This window comes from Nannospalax galili, unplaced genomic scaffold, assembly GCF_000622305.1.
Source record: "Nannospalax galili isolate Female #2095 unplaced genomic scaffold, S.galili_v1.0 scaffold803, whole genome shotgun sequence".
Classification (NCBI taxonomy): domain Eukaryota; kingdom Metazoa; phylum Chordata; class Mammalia; order Rodentia; family Spalacidae; genus Nannospalax; species Nannospalax galili.
Window position 1 is genome coordinate 899,803 of NW_008349354.1, and position 12,870 is coordinate 912,672.

Sequence of the window (12,870 nt, forward strand, 5' to 3'; positions counted from 1 at the left end):
ATACATTTATAAATCTGCACACGTGCGTTTTAATCTTGCATGTGAAAAAATAGTAATAATAATAATAATAATAATTCTTGTGTACAATAAAAATAAAGAGGAAGAAAAAAAAACCCAAAGTGGCCACAGTTTAAAAAAAAAATTGTCAACACAAACAACACATGAAAACAATTATCATACGCATAACACAATTTCGTGAAACCCAGCTGAACCAAAGAGTGAGAGAAGGCAGAAAGCTTATATCTCTAGTTCTTTAATATATTTTAAAAAACGACTTAATGGCCTAAAAGAAAGGGTAAAGTTTGCAGTGTAGACTTAAGGTAATAATTCTCTTTTTAAGAGCTAAATAACTGAAGGGTATTATAAATAAAATTCGTTATCTAAGAACCCTATCAAGACCTCACAAAGAACACAGTAGAGAAAGCTATAGTGACTTGGCAAAGCAGATTTCACTTTTGCTTAAGGGTGCATTGCATGGTCAGATCCAGTTTAAAAGACTGCCCAAAGAGAAGAAACTCTAAAGAACTCAGCTGCCCCAGGCCATCAGGTTCAGGACCGCTTTAGGTGTGGTGTGAGGTGTGGTGGGATTAGAATATCTTGTCATAAAGCCAAGTTCTAAGTTTTGCTGGGTTTGAAAGAGAAGACTAATACTTAATGTCTTTTACAGGGGAGATGCCTTTATATGTGAAACCAGTACAGTTCCCTTTGCCTAAGCTATTCGTGTAGCATAAATCAGAGGCTATAGCACTGACAGTATAGGAAACATTCAGACTTTAGGTTAAGAATAACATGTTGTAGTTCTCTCAGGCTGTTCTGTTGGAGGCAAGAGACTGGCTTAGGCCTTCTTGGGAGTCAGCTCTTTTCAAATGCACCACAGAAAATGCTGTTGTAGCTGACTCAGGTAGCAGACTATGAATGAGTCTATGAGATTTTTAAGTGGGGTATTTGCTAGAGAAATAGAAGCAAAGGAATCCGAAGTGCTTAGAAGGGTAGATCACACAGGTGACAGGTGAGAAATTCACCAGTAATGTGTCAAGATGGATCTCACCAGGAGTGCCCAGAGACTTCGGGACTGACTGAGACATAGCTGTCACATGGTCATCATTAGGAGCCTGAGGAGTTCTAAGCCATAGAGAACCCTGCTTAAGCCAAACCAGCATTCCTGGCTTTAGTTGCTAAAGGGAATTTTTAGAATAGCTAGTATAATAAAGACAATTTTAATGTAGACTTAGGAGAGTTAAGGACAAACAAGTTGCTCAAGGGAAGAGAAAATGAAATATATCCAAGCTTCCCAGAAAAGTAGTCTTTCTTAAAACAGGCTCTAATCTATTTGCATAGAGAGCTTGGCACTAGGAGATAAAGATCTAAGGTAAGGTCAGAGAAATAAAAGACTAGTCTTAGAATTTACCTATAGTTCTGATTCAATCTCTAAAAATATTAAATTAGTTTTAATTTTAATATTTTCCTTTATTCACATGTTATTTTTCTTAGAGCTCTTATTTTTGTAAATTGCCAATTTTATCCTCTTACTTTTTAATTAAAACAGACTGCCCATGTGATGGTTTCAAATATTATTGCCTAGGACTTTTAGTTAAGTGCACAAAAAAATAATAATCCCAACTTTGGAGCATTAAATATTTCCCACTGAGGGGCCAAGATATCTTTGGTTAGATCTCCCCATTTTTCCAAATATTTGCAAGTTCAAAGTTCATAATTATCATACAGAAAGCCAGTCATAGTGTCAGGTGGCAGTTTGTCTTCAAACACTTCCTCCCTTTTAGAATAAAATGTTTTCCATTTTACTAACTAATTTACTTATTTTCTCCTGAAAAATTGCAAGCCTTTCTGTGCCTAAGCTAAAGGCATCAAGGTTGCAATAAGCCAGGAGAAATCAAAAGGAAAAAATGCAAATTTATGTGTTAAAGGAGTTTCTGGAGACAAAGGCCAACTAAATCAAAACATACCCAAAACAAACAGAACCACCACAGACAACAAACAAAAACCAAAATGCTTTCAAAGTTCTAGAAGGCACCAATATTAAAACAAGCCAGACAATCAGAAACAAATTGCTTCTGAAGCAAACAAAAATGGATACTTTAAAGCAAATACTTTAAAAGCATACAAGCAAACAAACAAATATCTAAACAAATAAGTACCTTAAAATTGGCAGACTACCTTAAGTTGGATGTTTACATTTTCCTATACTTGTAAGTTAAAGGACCATCCTAATCAACCCTAAAACCAGTTGGAATACAAAATATCTGTTTTTCTCAAAACATTTCTCCATTTTTTAAATTAGATATGGGAGGCGTGTTCAGAGAAAAAAAATTAAGAGAAAGAAAAAAAATTACTGCTAGCAAATTTTAACAATTGGTTGGCATCAAACATGCTTTAAGAAGTTTGTCTAAAAGCAGCAAAAGACCAAACCAAATGTCAAAACCAAAATACTTTCAAAGCAAATAAATATAATAGATACCTAAAACAAACACTTCAAAAGCAAACCCAAAACAATAAAGGTATCTAATAAATAGGATCCTTAAACAACCAGCTCAGAATAAACAAATGGACCATCAACCAAACCAAGTGAGGTCTGAGAGCCCCAGAAAGAACTCACCAAGATCCACCTGCGGAGACCCCATCAGATGGCTGGACTCAATGGAGCCATAAGGGTACCTGCTCCATCCAGGTGACTCCTCTGATAAAAAGCAGTTAATTCTTGGGGCCCCACTTTGGGTGCCATAAACTGTCGACACAAAAGCATAACTCTCACCTCAAAGGGGAGCCAAATATGAGTGACCATGGCCTGGGAACACACATTAAGGTTACCCCAAATTCCATGTTCCAGCATGATAACAATTGTCTTACATTTTTATAGTAACAGAACAAAGAAAAGTCATAAATCAAGATACTTTTCAAATACATTGGTGGATACATTCAGGAGGCAGGTTGTAGCAAAGCAGGAGGGTTCTTACTATAGGTCTCAGGTGTTAGCTGATGACATTCTTAGCTTTTGGATTGGTGAGACCTGGTGGTCTGCTAAGTTAATACATTCTAAAAGGTTTTTATCTGTTAGTCACAGGATGTTAGTTCAGAAACAGTGGTGGGCAAGGAGTGGCTGTTTAAGGACCTGAAGATGGCCTGAGATAAATGGTAATTAGACTCTGGACCTACAACATTCCAAACTCTCCACATTCATTGAAGTTCTAATCAATTGATCAGCCTTGCCTGAGAAAGTCCAGTTTGAAGATGGAAGGTTTTTTTTCTGGGCACTTTGATTCACAGAGTTTCCTATTCTAGTTTCTGAGGGAAGTTTTGGGTTCTTCTTGCTGAGGACCCTTCACAAATAAGGTTGGCAGTATATTAATGATTTTTCTTGTTACTGTAACCAAGTATCTGAAAAGAAGCAATTGAAGGAGGAAGGGTTTGTTTTGGCTTGCAGTTTGAGACAGGCAACCCATGGTGGCAAGAAAGGCTTAGTGACAGCAGTGTGAGGTGGCTGGTGACACTGAATCCATAGTCAGGAAGCGGAAAGCAGACAGGAAGTGGGGCTGGGCTATAAAACGTCAAGGCAGATCCCCAGTATAACCCATTTCTCCAGTGAGGCTCTACCTTCTAAAAGAGGCTGTTCCACAGCCTTCCAGGACAGCTGGGGACAAGTGCAGGAGTCTAAGGGGTACATTTCATGTGAAAATGCCAACAGAAGGAATGTTAGAATAATCCAGGATAAGAAGGCAACATGATAAAGAAGTAGAAACGGAATCAGACCTCAACAGATGCAGATAGCTTTATTAGCTATGAGGGGCAAGCAGCCTTCCTGCAGGAATGGAGGTTGTGCATCGGGATTGGGGAGAGATGGGGAGTTCTTCTAGGGCAACAAGGTATCTTCTGCAAGGTGGTAAGTAAGGGACCAGATCTGTGAGGAAGCTGATAAGAAACCAGATGTCTTTTTCTAGGGGTTATGTGTTCTGAGATAGAGTGGGGTGGCAGGGTACATGAATGGTCAATTCATTCAGTCACTTGTCAAGCTGACTTTTCTTCAGGGAAGAAGGCATTTTGTGAGGGAGGACTTAGAGATTCCACCTGGAGCTCTCTAGTCCACCAGATTCTTAGAGAAGTTTTGGGCCCTCTTCACCCAGGTCCCTCCAGAAATAAGGTTATAGCACGGTGAGTCTGTCTATATCCAAAGACAAGAACTTCTTCATTCATTAACTTGCTTTACTATAGAGATTTTTTCACAGTCATAACTTTTATATCTGCTCATCATAGGGAATTTAGAAATTCATTAAATAGAAATTTTAAATCAGCTATAGCCATCACTAATAGACAACTTAATATTTTAGTCTAAAGGCAGTAGTGTTCTTCTTTGGAGTGCCCTGTGGGTTTATGGAGGTGAAGAAGAATACCTATTTTTCACTTCTTGATACATTGCTAACATTAATTTCCCTGCAGTTATGGACTTCTTTTAAAATGGATCAGCACTATTAAAGTTGGCATGAGAGAATGCAGAAGTGCCCACAGAGAATGCCCCAACTCCTATCTTTTGAACCATCAATATATGAAAATACTATAGTTTCTTTTCTAAAATTCATCTTTCAAAAAAAATTTTTAATTGATACGTAGCAACTGATCACATTTAAGGGCATGGGGCCATGCTTCCTACATATATACATTGATAATAAATTGATCCTTAAGTACAAAGTTACAGATAGTTAAAAGGAATAAGTTCTGGTATTCTATCACCCAGTAGGGCAAGTACAGTTAACAATATTGTATATTTCTAAACTGATGGTGGAGAGCATTTTGAATGTTCTCACCACAATGTTTTTGTTTTCATGAGTGTGTGTGTGTGTGTGTGTGTGTGTGCCTGTTCACATCTGTGTGTGCATGTGGAGGTCAGAGGTTGATGTTGACGTTAGGTGTCTTGCTCAGTCAGGTATCATGTCAATTATTGAATCAGGGTCTTTAAAATTGGAGCTCTGAGTTTGCAGATTGGCTAGTATAGAGCCCAGATGGCTCTGGGGTCCATCTCTACACTCTGGTCTCAGACTTACATAGTAAGCACTTTATCCATTGAGTCATCTCCTCAGACCCTCATTAAAAAAAAAAAAATCTAACATTCTTCTTACATATGTCCTGGAATCTTATAAATTATAGCTATTTGAGGATTCTCTATGAAAACATCACCTTCTCTCCCTCTTTAAAGGTGCTGGTCTTCAGTTGGTGACCAACATGTGGGACAGAACCTTTCCATTGGCTCAGGCTGTGACTATAAGGCCGTCATTGAACATGAGATCCTGCATGCTCTGGGATTTTTCCATGAGCAGTCCAGGACTGACCGGGATGATTATGTAAACATCTGGTGGGATGAAATTATTACAGGTGTGTATGAACCCAGCATGGTTGGTAAGAGCTTTCAATTGTCCTTATGGCTTTCTTAGAACATCCATGGGAGACCCAGGCTGACTGTGTGTGGATAGGAGCTTCAGTCTCCCCAGTGGGAGTACAGTTAGGTACTTAAAAACAAACAAATAGAAAACAAAACCAAACAGTAACAAAGATGAATACTTTTGTCTGAAATTTGCCCCTCCAATTGTGTTAATGCACCCATCCTTTTCTGGCCTTATCTTGTACCACAGTGACGATGACATACTTTTATCTTACACATTATGCAGCCAGTCACATTATTCTAACAATTTCAATATTCTTTAGTTTTGTCAGACTTCTTTAAACACTGCCTTCCTTACATGTTTGAGCCAACTAACTAAGGTGCTTTTGAGAATACCAAACCACTGTTGCATAGTTCCCCTGTATTGAAACCAATGTTATGTTTCTAAGAATACCTCGTTTTAAAAGTACAAATTAGGGCCAGGTGTGGTGGTGCACACCTTTAATCCCAGCACTCAGGAGGCAGGTGGATCTTTGTGAGTTCAAAGCCAGCCTGGTCTACATAGTGAGTTCCAGGCCAGCTGCAGCTACAGGGAGACCCTGTCTCAAAAAAAAACAAAAAACAAAACAAAAAAAAAAACGAGAAAAAAATATTAAAAGTAGGAATTAGTTCAGGGCATGGAAAAGCCCAAAGCATTCTTTTGGATAGTAAGCAAATAATGAAACTCTAATATACTAGAAATGACTTAACCCTTGCCATATATGGTTGTCAAGAGTAAAGAGTTTCCTTGCAGAGAGGTTTGTTTTATTCATAACTCAGTTTCACACATGAGCTCATACATGACAGTGTGTATGCAACGACTTGACTCTTAGGGCTTCCTCAGAACCAGCCAACCTTTTAAATTACATATGAATCCAGTAAAGATTTCTGCCAGCACAAGGTCATTTTGGAGTATGGTAGTCAGTGACCCTCACATGAGGAAGGGATAGAGCTCACTAATATCAGAATCATCTATGAGGTTTTTCCAACCTGTATCCCTCCCAGCCCCTCGTATTTTGATAATTCCATAAGTGTGGAGTGATAGAGGAAGGAAAAAAGCTTTAGTTTGTAACAGCCCTATGTATTATCAGGACAGAACCTACACACATACTTCAACCCATCCTGCCACCTAACCAAGAAGGACAAGCAGCATTCTTAGCTGAGTTCCCCGAGGGCAATTTTGACGCTTAATTTCTTAGAGATGAAATCGCAGATGAGACTTAAGGTGATTGGCCCCCAGAAGCAATTGGACCAAAACCAGGTGTGTAGGGGAGAAAGAGGAAGGGGCTGACGGTTCACAAGATTCATCTCTGATTGTGAGCTCAGGGCACTCTTAGACTCTTTCTGTGTTGGCTTACAGTTCTGAATTGCTTACCAAGTTGAGTACACACACGCAACTTTGCTTAAAATTTCATTTAGAATCAAAAAAGCACTCCCATTTCTAAGTCTTGGGGAAAGTAATGCTTAGTGATTTTAAAACAGTTTTAGGTCATCTGAGGTCCTTTTATCAGCGTGAGGTCCCACTTACTGGTGTAGTTTGCAGATGTGTCCAGCATTGGTTGAGCAAGGGCTGCTGAGAACATACTTATCTGATACCAGTATTTTCATCAGAGTTCCATGTTTCTAAATAGCCTGCAATCACTAGAGAACTCTTCTCCAATGAGACAGTGAATCTAACAAGATAAACAAGGGCATGACCCCTTAGAGTAATCTGCAACTTTCATTGCATCTTATCTCCAGTCCAGGCAACCTTGAGTTTAACCTGAGGCCCTGGGCACTGGCTATGATGAAGTTTCTTTCTGGGAATTTGTTCCAATTCCCTGAGTCAAAATGGTGTTTGTTCTCCTCCACTAAGGAAAAGCCTCAACTTCTTTGGTCTACCTGAAGTTGGCAAGCTGCAGCCCCGTGAGCCATGTAGTTGCTTTTATAAATAAAACTTTATGGAAACAATCACAACTATTGGTTTATGCATTATTATGGCTGCTTTTGCCTCACAATAGCCAGGCTGATTTGTGAAGACAGAGAAATTATGGTTTTCAAAGCCTAAAATAACTCCAATCTAACCTTTTATTTATGTTTATTTTTACAGTTAACAAGGAATCAAAATTTTTATTTATATCTGAAAAATCAACTTGTTTATTTGCATTAAGACACCAGAATAGGAATATAATGGCTTCACAAAGAGGGGCCTTACCTCTGTCCTGAAATTCATTGATTCTATGTAAAGAAAAAAAAATCTCTAGACAAATTACTGCTACTCTTCCATTTTTTTAACCTTTTAAAAAATTGTTTGACAGTTTCATACATTTTCACAATGGATTTTAACTGTTTTCACTGTGCAATCCCCTTCCACTGCATTGATCAAGCTGGCTTTATTCCAGACATGCAAGGATGGCTTAACAGATATAAATCACTAGCCTTTTTTTTTGGTTTGCTGACTAAGCCTTGACTTACAGGCTCAGTCTGTCTTTGAAGCACTTTGCTGTGAGTTCTCTGAAGGCAGGAGCATGCTTTGTATACAGTCAGGCCACTGCGTTTCTCTGAACTCCTGAAAAGTGGTAGGTTCCACAAAAAATGTATTGAATACATCTAAAGAATTCAAACCATTCATTTTTAAAGCATTCTGATAAACTGCTTGAAGCACAGAAAAATAACCTAGTCATTCTAGCCTGGTACTTTCATGAGAAGCTGAAGAAAACACTCACTGAGTTGGAAGCACCTTGTTTCAGGTACCACCCAGAGTCACCAGCCAGCCCATAATCATGTTCTGGTCCTCACCCCCATGACAGTTTTGTCTTGTCAGATGACATCTCAGCGCCACACATTCTGCAACAGTCACGTCTCCCTTTCCTGTTTGGGCCACTTATTGCTTTCAGCCATGTCCCAGCTTTGGAATGCTTTGATGCTCTGGAGGGATTTCTCACAAAATCTCTGTGAGGTGGGGAATGAGATATCAGTATCCTAGTTTGCTTTTTATTGCTGTGATGCACACTGTGACAAATACAACCTGGGGAAGAAAGCGTCTATTTTAGCTTACAGTACAGTCAGTCCTTCTTTGAGGGAAGCCAGGGCAGGAGCTCAAGCAGGGACTTGGTGGTAGGAACTGAAGCACAGACCATTGGGAAACACTGTTTACTGGCTTGCTCGTCTGGCCTGTGATCATTCTGCTTTCTTTTAAAAGATATTTTATTTATTATTTTTATTCTCCATGTATGAGTGTGCTGCATGCATGTGTGTAAGTGCACTCATGTTGTGCAATACCTACAGAGGTCAGAAGAGGGTGTCAGATCCCGTGGAACTGGAGTTATGGATGGCTGTTAGCTGCCATGTGGATACTGGGAATTGAACCTGGGTCCTCTGCCATCTCCCTAGTCCTGGGTTCCTGAGCCATCTCTCTAGTCCCAGTCTGCTTTCTTTCTCAACCCCATACCACACACCCAGGGGTTTAAAACTCCTTGATGGGGAGCTTCAGAAGGAGAAGATGATAGAGAGTTGTTCTTGGAGAATTAAGAGTATTCTCATTTGATTTGCCTATCTGTCTCCAAAAAGGGAATTAAACATCCGTGAGCCCTTCACACTGGGTGACGGGAACAGTAAATTCCTGATGACTGATCAGTTAAAGGACACTGAGTCAGCTGCATAGTTCCGCTCTTCCCATGGAGCCCGTCTTATCGCCTTCTTGTTAGTTTTCCCCTCACTAAATTACCTTTAATAGGAGCATAACTTTTCTTCCTCATATCATGTTTTGCAGATAAGCTTTTTCTAGACCAAAGGGCATCATCTTTGCTTGATAAGATGGCTTTTTCTCACCAGCTGCTCATCTTTCCCTTTGACCCTTGGATTTTGTTTTCCTCATACACAAAGAGCTGGCTGGGTAGAATGACAGATGTACTTGGCATTTAAGAAGACATACCTTGAATATCATCCTATAATCCAGAAATTCTCATTCTTCTTGTTTGTAATACTTGCCTCAGATTTACTATTTTCCCTTTTTTCTAAAAGTTTTACACATGTATACACTCTCTCATACAAGTACATGAAGTACTTGTAATGCATATATTTAATGAAATATATGTATATTTATAGCATAGATATTTTATGGTAATTCCAATAATTTTACATACCATTATATAAACCACTATATTATGATATCAATTAATTAGTATAAATGATCAATAATATCGGTCATTTATATAAGATATATGTAAATTGAAGACACAATATTTCCCTCTTTGCTCTGAGGATTGTGGCAAAGAGGAAATAATTTGACTGAATGGGACTTGAAGGTTCTCTCCTGTACAGGTTATGAGCACAATTTCAACACCTATGAAGACAACATCATCACAGACCTCAACACACCCTACGATTATGAGTCCTTGATGCACTATTCACCATTTTCATTTAACAAGAATGCCAGTGTCCCTACCATCACAGCCAAGATCCCCGAGTTCAATGCCATCATTGGGCAGCGCCTGGATTTCAGTGTCATTGATTTAGAGAGATTGAACCGAATGTACAACTGTAGTAAGTACTCCTATGCCCGGGGACTAGGTGAACAAGTCACCCAGTCCTTTACACCTCCCATTAATTTTCTTGAATGCTCTGGCCAAGAGGTCATAGACAAACTAAATAACCTTAAGCATAGTCTCTTTAGAAAAAGGCATAGCACCTCTCTCATAGGATGGTTGTGAAAAGTAGTTGTGTAATGTGTTTTGTAAAGCAAAAGTATTGGGCAGATGTAAGAAACTGCTATAGTCAAATGCCATTGGCTTTCATTAAAGGATGTATAATTATGTACAGGTCAAGCTAAACAGGGCTTGAAAGTATGTTCTATCCTGGAAAGCTCTTTACTCAGGTTATTCTTAAATCATCCTAAGTCTTAGATGGGGGGTATTTTCTAGGGTGAATCAGTAGTCTGTGGATACACTATCTTCAATTATGCTCACCAGATATTTACAGGGGACCGCCCAAGTACAAAGCCCAGTATGATAGCTACTTTGTTCTTGACCTAGAGTTCATAATTTGCCTCTATCTAGCAAGGACTTACAGGTCTTTATCTTGGTTCTGAGATAGACATCCCTGTGCCTAAGTTCTAAGATCTAACTGATGACAGTAGTTTCTGCATTCAAGAAACAGTCAAGAAAATAAAAGGCTTATGACTCTGTTCTGCTTAAACAGTGGTGTTTTAGTGGCTTAGGATATCAACTATTTGGAATGATATGCCCTACAGCTTTTAATCTTGTGACAAAAATGCCGTTTGCAGCCACAACTCATACCCTGTTGGACAACTGTGCTTTTGAGAAGACAAACATCTGTGGGATGATCCAGGGGACCAGAGATGATGCTGACTGGGTCCATGAGGACAGCAGTCAGCCTGGAAAAGTGGATCACACCTTGGTGGGACAGTGCACAGGTTGGTGATAACTGAAAGTCAACAACACACTGAGGTGCTGAATGGCAGCCAATAAGTTTTCTTTCTCAGGATGTAAGCTATCAAATCTAAAAATATGAACAAGGACAAAGAACATTTCTTGTATCTTAATTGTTAATCCAATAGAAAGCATCCAGGTTCTAGGAATGCAAGAGACAGTTGTTGCACATGTTTCACATAATAACTCTTCACTCATGCACATGCTAGCAACCTAACTGAAATCAGTCACATGCAGAGTAAAAGACATGAAAGCAGGAGAGGAACTTGTTGGGAAGAGGGAGTTCAGTGGGAATGGAGGGATAAGAAAAGGGGATAGAGGGTGCGTGTGGTCAGAGCACATTACAAGGGAATAGAGGGCACATATGGTCAAATTACATTGTATTGTCAAAGAATACATTTTAAATTATTTGAAAATAAAGTAAAAATAAAACAGTTGTATTTTTTCAATGACAGACCTGTGGTTGATAACATGCCTTATAAATGGGGGTAGTTTTTCTTTTTTAAAAAATAAATAATTTATTGAGAATTTCATAAAGTTACAGGACATTTTGAGAGATGTTCTATAGTCCCCTGGAACTTAGTCAACCTTAGAAGGCAAGTGGCAAAAACTGTCCTTTAAGTCCCTCTGACCACATTAGTATAGGCCTCAAACTATGGCTACTATACCTCCAATAAGATTAGTTCCACCATTCTGGTATTTTAATAACCATGCTTGGGTAAAAAAAACAAATATTCTCAGATAAACCTTGACTAGATATATATTTTGTTCCTTAAACTACTAGACTGAACTATGACCATAGACATTTTAAAATTATGTGTATATTATTTTTGTCTCATCCTTTATATATCATAACAAACCTACACAGACCTTCATCACTTGCTTAGGTTTTCTCATTTTTTCTGTCTATTTTGGAAAATATCTCCATTCCCATATCCTTTTAACATCTTTTACATTCTCATTTTCTTTTTTTTTTTCAAAATTTATGAGACATAATAACATTAACAAATAAATTTTCCATCTGTTGTGGACTTCTTTTCCTGGGCATGCTAAACAATGCTTATTCCCTTTTGAGGTTCTAGTGTCAAGCCAATGTTTGCTTAAAATTTTATTGGGGAACCAATGAGTTTATTGGGCTTACTTACAGAGCTAACTGAGGGGTTGCTGAGGTCTATGTAAGACCTGAGTATGTGCACGCTGGAAAGCCTTTACACAGCATGGGTCATGCCTTCTCTTCCTAGCCTTCCCCAGATCGTATATATTAGCCTTCCCCAAATCCAGGAGGCCATGGGGTATTAGGACCAAATTACAGACAGATGGCTGGGAAGAGTGACTGGATAATGCGGTGAGGATCCAATGACCCTGCTTGACCTTCCTTTAATGAATGAGCACAACTGTCAACAAGCCCAATTGTGACGATGTTTAGTGATCAGGCTCAGCTGAAGTTGTGATGATGGTAGTTATTTCATGCATAGGGGACTGCTGTATAGCGTCATCTTTTTAAGGACCCGGATTTAAAGGATTTGGTGCTAGGAGCCACATATGAGGGAGAACATACGTCGTTTGTTTTTCTGAATCTGAGTTACTTAGTATCACAGTTTCTAGATCCGTTCATTTACCTGCAAATTTCATTATTTCATCTTTCTTTACTGCTGAATAGAACTCCATTGTGTACATATACCACATTTTCATTATGCACTTGTCAGTTGAGGGACACTTAGGTTGCTTCCATCTCTTAGCTATCATGAAAAGAGCAGCAACAAACATGGATGTATAAGGGTCTCTGCAATAGCATGAGTTCTTTGGATATATCCCAAGGAGTGGTATAACTGGGTCAAATAGTAAGTTCATTTGTAGTTTTAAGAGTTCTCCACACTACTTTCCATGGGGGTTGAACAAGTTTGCAGCTCCACCAGCAATGGATGACTGTTCCTCTTTCCCCACATCCTCTCCAACATTTGGTATCATTTGTTCTCTTCACCTTAGGCAGTCTGACCAGGGTAAGATGATACCTTA

The 12,870-nt window shown here is 38.9% G+C and overlaps 1 protein-coding gene across 1 annotated transcript in view; it reads left to right on the top strand.

The window, feature by feature from the left end:
- Mep1a (meprin A subunit alpha) overlaps nt 1–12,870 on the top strand; it is a 50,692-nt gene that overhangs the window by 18,804 nt on the left and 19,018 nt on the right. The window contains exons 7-9 of the mRNA XM_008846726.2: nt 5,204–5,379; nt 9,728–9,949; nt 10,689–10,838. Coding sequence (XP_008844948.1) covers nt 5,204–5,379; nt 9,728–9,949; nt 10,689–10,838 — 548 coding nt within the window. The remainder of the gene's footprint in view (nt 1–5,203; nt 5,380–9,727; nt 9,950–10,688; nt 10,839–12,870) is intronic.